Below are 7,584 nucleotides of genomic sequence, written 5' to 3'. Positions count from 1 at the left end.
GCCCTAGGTCGTACGAAAGGCCGTCTCTAACAACCCGCTCCTTAAGGTGCCCTATTCTAGGTACCTACTTAAAATATAAGGGATGATGCTATAGAGTTATACTGCTCTCTCGCCCTTAGATAATGTAACTCTAGAACTTCATCATACGTACTTTTAGCTTCGTATAACGCCTATTACGGGCTATAAACTCTTATAAGCCGAGGACGCTTCTCCGAACTCGGGTGAAAGCCTTCCTTAGTCGTTTATACGATAGGGTATTCTAGCTACGCTCCCGTATAGAATTAAATTCTTCTATCATTTATAATCGAGACCCTTCGTTATATTACTCTTATAAGTACGGAAATTTCGGATTCGTACCGGACATCTACGACGACGCCCGGTTAGATAGCGAAGTATTAATACTACCCTACGATAACGCCGCTTATAAGACGAGGGTTTTAAGCGACATAGAGTCTCTAATAAAGCCGTTACTGGGATGATTATTTTAAGGCGATAGTTAGTAGGATTTTTACTAGTAGTATTCATATATAATTCGCTACTACTAATGCGCAGGTACTTCTTTTAGTGTATTTACTAGTCTAATCTATATATAGCGCTTTCGATAAACGATTTATAATAAGGTTAGATAGCCGGATCTCTACCGGAGCCATAAAGGCATTATCGAGCTTAGAACTAGATTTAATTAATTAACTAGATAAATGAAATAAATAAACGCGGCATAGAACGAGCTATTATATAACGGCGGCGGTAAGTATCTATAGTATTATAAGAATAAAGCTTATATTCTAGTACTAGGGAAAGGGGCCCAGTTTCCGGCCCTTAGGTAAAGGTCGAGATCCTCGTTTCCCGAAACTAGGCCCCTTCCCATTTTAAATGGATAAGACCTAAGCTTTACCTAAATTCCTTATATATAGAGGAGATTCGTCTACTTTCTATAAATTAGTGGGATACCCTTAAAATGGCTAAAGTTAGGCTTAGTAACCTCGAACGCCGGAGACTACGAGAGGAGTGCCGGGAGCTTCTTTCGAAGTACATTAGTAGGTAAAGGTGACCTTTCCTGTAGATTAGAACTAAGATTATCTTAGAGAGTAAAATAGGCATTAAAGTATACCCGTCTTAGGTTCGTCTTATACCTAAACCGTCTGATCCGTATAGATGGAAAATCATCCCTGAAAGGGAGGACGTTCTATCCGAGCTTTTCTCTAAGAATATAAGTGATCATTCTATACGAGCTTATCGAGACCTATACGAAGGAGTAGATAAAACCTTTAAGGCTGTTTCGTCAGCTCTACCGAATATAAACACCCTAGATTCTATTGTATCGGTATAGAGACGTAATATCCCGGTCTACTTAAGACTCCCTAATAAAGTATACAGTTATAAGACCCTAAAGCTAGCTTTAGCGTAAAAATCGAGCACCTCGAAAATGAAAGCGCTCGGTTTTTCTACGAGCTATACCAGTGGAGAGATAAGGCGACAGCTGAATCAAAAGGTAGACAACTTACAGAAGAAGAAGCTAACCGACTATACGAGACTAATCAGCAGCTTTAAGGTCGAATTCGAGAGTACTTAGATAGGGTAAACTACTTAACGGGCTAAGCCATAAAATGCTTCGAGGGACTAGATAAAGTACTCCTAGTACTCGAGGAGCTAAAATCAGGGCTAACTTTAGGTGTTTCTTTCGGCTCAACGACATCTCGGCGTGGTGAAATGCCCTACGTGCTGAAATAAGGACTAGGCCCTGCGAGCTGTTCTGTTTATCTACGGCCGCGAATAACTCATGGCATTCGATTCGTAACAGTGCAGGCCAGGTCAGTGGCGATTTCCGATTAGTATCACTCCCTCGCCTTCGATCTCAAATAGACCAGCCTAAGGCAGGAGCACGAGATCAGGTTCTATAGATAATCAAACAGTCGATTGAGTAGTGTATCTTCTATCTATATGTCTAACCCGAATGTCTAAACCCCGAAGATTTACGGTGATATAGCGCCTTAAACTCCCTAATATCGTCAGGATGGACGTTTTCTAGAGGCTTTCAGGTACTTTCATTGTCTAGATAACTAAACTACTTCACTAAATGTTAAACTCGTCTTCTCACCTGACGTTTGCCCAGTAATTTCTCGATCTTCCACTGATTATCTTCTAGTTTTATAACAGCGGGTCGACTGCGACTCAAATCTTGGACACCGGTATGGAATTGCACCACCTCAGCCCGGGTTGGCACGGCGGTGGGAGGGCTTAGGTTCGAGACTAGCATTTCGCAATCACCGCCCATTTCTGAAGAATCTTTCGTTTTGGCACCTAGAGATGAGTCGCCTGTGATCTTGATTACGGCATTGCTATACCATAGTTACTAGTATTCAATACGTACGGCGGGGTCGGGTAAGTATTAGAAACCTCTCACCGGACTTATCGTGAGGGTTTATAAGATCAACCACCTCGATCTAGTCGAAGTCTGCCGCTAGACGCCCTTAATAGATGATCTCTAGGTCGATCGGGATCGTAGCGGCGGCAGCTTCTGACGGGGTAGCCTAGGGAGAGGGACAGTACTTTCGAGCTCTAGGTACTGCTTCGAATAGGCCACTTAATAGGGATGATAACGAACTGTCGATGCTGATGCAGTCATCACCCGCATCCTAAACGCTATCCGCTTATATTATATACCGTAAAGTGAAACTACCGATTACCGACAGCGTTTAGATCCCTCCGGGGGGGTTAGGATTAAAGTTAAGGGCCGAGATATTTATAAATTTACGGTCGTCTATATCTTCAGAGGGGTACCGCTTAGTCCGTAATCTATAACTAGGTCTTAGTCTTAAGGCTCGGCCTTCTAACTAGGCTAAGGGGCGAGACCGCTTTCGCCGGGTAGTATCGGGAGGCTTAAGCTTATAATTCACGCTCTAGTCTAGCGAACGTTAACGCCTTTATATACGTTACGGCTTAGGAGTACCGTAGAAGTCTTCTAGATAATGCTAAAGGCCGGAGTCCGAAAAGAGTACCGTAGAGTATAATAGATGTAGGCATAGAAAGTAATCCTTAGAGTTTAGACTCGCGATATATTCTAGGATACATCTAGATATATATTACTACTAGATCCCTCGATTTAGGTACTGTTACATCCTTATAGCTACCGGACGCCCGACTTTACTAAGATAGCCGCAGTAATACCCGGTATAGGTAACCGCGTGGCGGAAAGTGACCGGGTCGTATCGTAAGGGAACGTCGAGATTATCGATGTGAGTTTAATAGTGGATTTCCTAATCGTTCTCGTTAGTTATCTAACGGCTGCATCGGAAATAAAACTCGGCGAAACCGAACTATTTAATGTGATGGCTTTTAGAGCACCCGTATATGTACTTCTACCTATCTTTAACGGCAACACTAAATTTAACCTATCAGTAGCTGGAATGATGCCGATGGTTTATAGGAATGTCTCTTACTTACTCTTTAATACTCCGGTTATAGGAAGAAACTAGATAGGAATCTCCTATAGGCCACAATACTTCCTAATAAGTAACGCGAGAATCGTTCGCTCGGAGAGTAATAAGGTCTCGGAGGGTAGAGATCCCTTCGGGGCTTCGCAGAGGGACAGCGAGCGGTAGAGTCCGGGCTAGGCGGTTACGTTTAGGAACTATATGGCGGACGATACGATTAAAATAACTACGCCGTCAGTCCCCGTAGTCGTCTACCTTACTTTAAGTAGTCTAGACTCGCCGTTTAACTTTACGGTAGTTCTCCAACTCTTCGTCTACTAGTAGCTGTCGCCGATTATAAGCCTAGCGCCTCTTAGCCTTTAGTGCTTTCCGCTCCTCTTCAGTAATGTCAGCGGTAAGTTAAAGAGAGAGGTCCTTAATTTATTCGTAAAGGGCGATAAATTACGGGCGGTACTTTAGTTCATCTAAACTTTTACTAGGGATTAACTACGGGAGATCGGGATTTCTCTTCATTAACGCACTACGAAAGTCCTCTATAAGGTCCCGCCGTAGTTCTAACCCTAGGAAGACGGCGGCACCGTCTACGTTACTTATATTATCTAGATAGTAGCCGATAAGAGTTCTTAGGTTCCTATACGCGGCGAACTTCATTACCTATCTAAGCGAGTAGCCGCCATCTACGAACGGGTTAGCTTTAGTAAATTAACTCGGTATAAGATCGCCTTACCGTCTACTTTAATTAGTGCTTCGCGGCGAGGGGTATATAATCCTATTCCTCCTGGAAAGTCTACCCTTTTTACCTAATCGGAATACTAGTAGCTCCACGCGGACTCGTTTTTCTCTTTTTTAGTTAGTCCATTTACGGACATCTCTAGAAAGACTAGATCGTCTAAGACGGCGTCTACCCACTCTATAATCCTAAACCTTCTTCTAGGTGACGGTCTAGCATTAAGGACCGCCTCGATAGTGTTATAGTCCTTAAATACGCGAGCCGAAATAAAGATAGCCAGTAAAAATAAAAGCCCGTTAACGAGTAAAGGAGGTGTAGGATTTAGTCTCTCGTATATAGGATACTTTAGTCTACATTTTAATAGAAGTATAAGTAATGAGGATCTAAGCCTCGGAGCGGCCGACATTCGTCACTTACTTATTAGGATTATCTTATATACCTTTTATGCGCTCTCTTTTAAACCGTATCTTAATCTCTAGCTCTCCGTCTTTCTATGCGACTATATAAAGAAGGTCCTATTAGACATTATTAGTACCGTCTATATTTCATCTCGTCTAGCTTAGAACTAGACCTTATACTTTACCTTGTAGATTTCTTATAATCTTATAGAGGTATAGTAGTACATCTTTAATAGGGTACTAGAGTCTACTCGGCTCGCTTCGTAGATGTAATTATAATAATCGTTCAGCTAGAGTAACTCTTCTATAGCGATATAGTTCTCTATCGTCAGATATATAGGTTCTTTCTCCTCGATGGAGAGCGGAATTTTATATCTCAGTACATTTTTAATGTACTTTCTCTCGTCAGTAAATGAAACTATAAGTAGGCGCTCTAGCTTAGGAAGCGTTTTAACATACTTATAGGAGCTATCGAGTCATAAACGTCTTTAGGGATGGTAAGGTAAGTCTCCCTCTACCATTATAACATGAATTTTCGAATCTTATTCCGTATCGTCCTAACCGTTGCCCGTTTCTTATTCTTATCCTTATCTAGGCTCTTTTCCTTGTCCAGCCTACTAGGCGTCGCGCGTCCGACTACTTCGGTAAAGTATTTTATGACTTCTATACTACGAGGATCGGACCCCGGATATTTCCTTTCGTACCTAGTCCTTATTAGTTTTTATCTCATAGACTCGAGTAGGGCTTCCTAGGTAGCCTACGCTTTCTAAACCTCCATCATCGCCTCGTACTGCGGCTTACTACTCTTAGCAAGTTCTATATAAATAGGCTTCCCGTCGATCCCCGACCTATCCCTAGAGAGCCCATCCTCTAATGCCGCCTCTATCTACTCGTCTAGGTTCAGACCCTTCTAACTTCTTTTCTTGTTCTTGATGCTTATAGTTAATAGCTCCCGAGTATTCTAAGGACCTATACCTATACCGAGAAGGGAAAGTAGAAATCGTACTAGGAGCCGAGTTAGAGGACGTGAAAAGAGTTTACACGATAAAAAGGAGGGGGAAGATACGGCGAGGAGGGGAGAATAGACGATAAAGGAGATAGAAACTCAACGGGACATTAGAAGGGTTAGGGGGACTATATCTAGGAACCCTCCCTCGCGTCAGGGATATAAGCGTACGTCGTACTAGGCCCATCACGCTCATGAAGACCGACTCGTTCTCGCAGGGTCGAGGAGGCAACGTACCGTGGTGCGTCTCTAGGGAGCCCCTCCCCCTAGGGACCTCGTTTTGGGGCCCTCGTTAAAACTTGACGGTCTGGAGGAGGGACGACCTTTGGGCCACCGCCCGACGTGGTCAGCAAGGTGAGCTGGCCCAGCCGAGCCTGAGCCGACGTTAAGCCGGACGCGAGCCAGCCTGAGTAAAAGCGGCGCGAGGTCACGTGTGTTGGAAGGGTGCCGGCGTCGAGATTCCGGTCGTGAAACAGGGGATTCCCAGCTTGATCCACCACATCGGGATTCGCTTCCCGCTTGAGCAATAACCTGACCGTATTCAGGCGACCGTTATAGACCGCCAGCATCAGAGGAGTGAATCCTTTGAAATAACTTCTACCTACGCTCTGTCTCTGTGTTTCGATATCGGCATCATGCGGTGCATTCAGGAGGCGCTCAACCACCTCATCCATCCCCCACTTCGCAGCGCTTAGGAGCGCTGTTTCCCTAAGGACGTTTCGAGCATCGATTTTTGCACCGTTCTTAATGAGGAGCTCCACGATGTCTGATTTTCCCTTTTTGGCAGCATAGCACAGTGGACGGTCCTTAGGGTACTTGCGGTCCTTGGGATCCTCGGGCTCCTTGGTATTCTCAGTGTTGGGGTCAGGCGATTCTTGATTGGGATCAAACCCCAGTTCAAGCAGAAGGCGGACCATCTCGAAGGAGTCCCCGTCGTCTATGGCCCTCAGCAGCCATAATGCCCGATTGCCTTTCAGAGCCTTGTCATCTAGGATTCCGAGTCTCTTGAGCGCTTTGCAAACATTGTCACGTCCTTCCTCTCCGCCTCTTCTGTGGCCAGTATGGTCTCCGTGTGACTGAGTCGAGCTGTTTGGAAGGGCACCTGCGTGGGTGGATTGTGTGGGAGCTTGTGCTGTTGTGCTCTTATCTGATACCCTTTTCCCCTCTGTTTTTTCTTTTCCAGATGCTTGAGCTTTCGGTTGTGCAGGGGACGAGGATTCATTCTTTTTTGCTGGCGTTTTATTCCCATCAACCATGTGCTTAAGTCGTGTAGCTTGTATGTTGTTCGTGTCGATACGTTTTTGAAGTTCCAACGCCGGCGGACCGTCCTGGGCTCTTCTCGATTCTTAGTCCTGACTTCGATAGAACAGAGCGCCTATACAACAGCACTTACGGGTCGACCATGCGTACAAGATCCTCCAGAACATTATGATAGTTGCTCATAAGGGTGTAATAGTCATTCCACGGGATAGACGCGTCACGAAGCTTTTCGGGGTTAAGATTGTAGATGGCCGAGTCCAAGACATGTGAACACCCCCCAAGAGCAGCCTTGAAGCAACTGTGTTTATGACCTGCTTCTCGAAATGGATGTTGAGGGCAATCAGTGGAGCTGAAGATGCGTTGCAAGCCTTTTAGGCTCTTTTCGATGCCAACAAGTGGAGTCTCGATTCTAGATATGGACCAGGAAGGGCCGTCAGCGAAGAAGGCGGCACGTTTTAAATCGTCTTTTGCCTCGTCGCAATCTAGTAATAGGTGGCCAATTTGTCTGGTTGCTTGAGAGGCAGTTATCAGCTCCATAGCGGAAGATGGGCATGCGAGCCAGTGCTGGGAAGAGTCTCATCTAACAAACACACAGCAACTTCGCCGGGTGTTATATGCTGTCAAGCACGAACTTGCGCCCGATTATACCTGGAGTCATCCGCATGTTACGGGGACAATCAGGCTGGCGAGATAATGTAAAGTGCTGTAGACGGTTCAAAAGAGACCCCGCCATGCACTTCGTGACGTGTCAATGCA

General features: G+C 45.0%; 1 protein-coding gene across 1 annotated transcript; it reads right to left on the bottom strand.

Annotated features, from left to right (window-relative positions):
* Positions 1-5,834: 5,834 nt before the first annotated feature.
* On the bottom strand, positions 5,835-7,365 carry Z517_12571 (uncharacterized protein; the record flags this gene model as incomplete). The annotated part of the gene is made up of 2 exons (XM_013422515.1): positions 5,835-6,903; positions 6,962-7,365. 2 exons carry the CDS (start codon positions 7,363-7,365, stop codon positions 5,835-5,837), a joined length of 1,473 nt encoding a protein of 490 aa, XP_013277969.1.
* Between the last annotated feature and the right edge of the window lie 219 nt (positions 7,366-7,584).

The sequence above is a fragment of the Fonsecaea pedrosoi genome (genome assembly GCF_000835455.1).
Source record: "Fonsecaea pedrosoi CBS 271.37 unplaced genomic scaffold supercont1.10, whole genome shotgun sequence".
Taxonomy (NCBI): Eukaryota; Fungi; Ascomycota; class Eurotiomycetes; order Chaetothyriales; family Herpotrichiellaceae; genus Fonsecaea; species Fonsecaea pedrosoi.
This window is presented reverse-complemented; position numbering and strand designations above follow the sequence as displayed.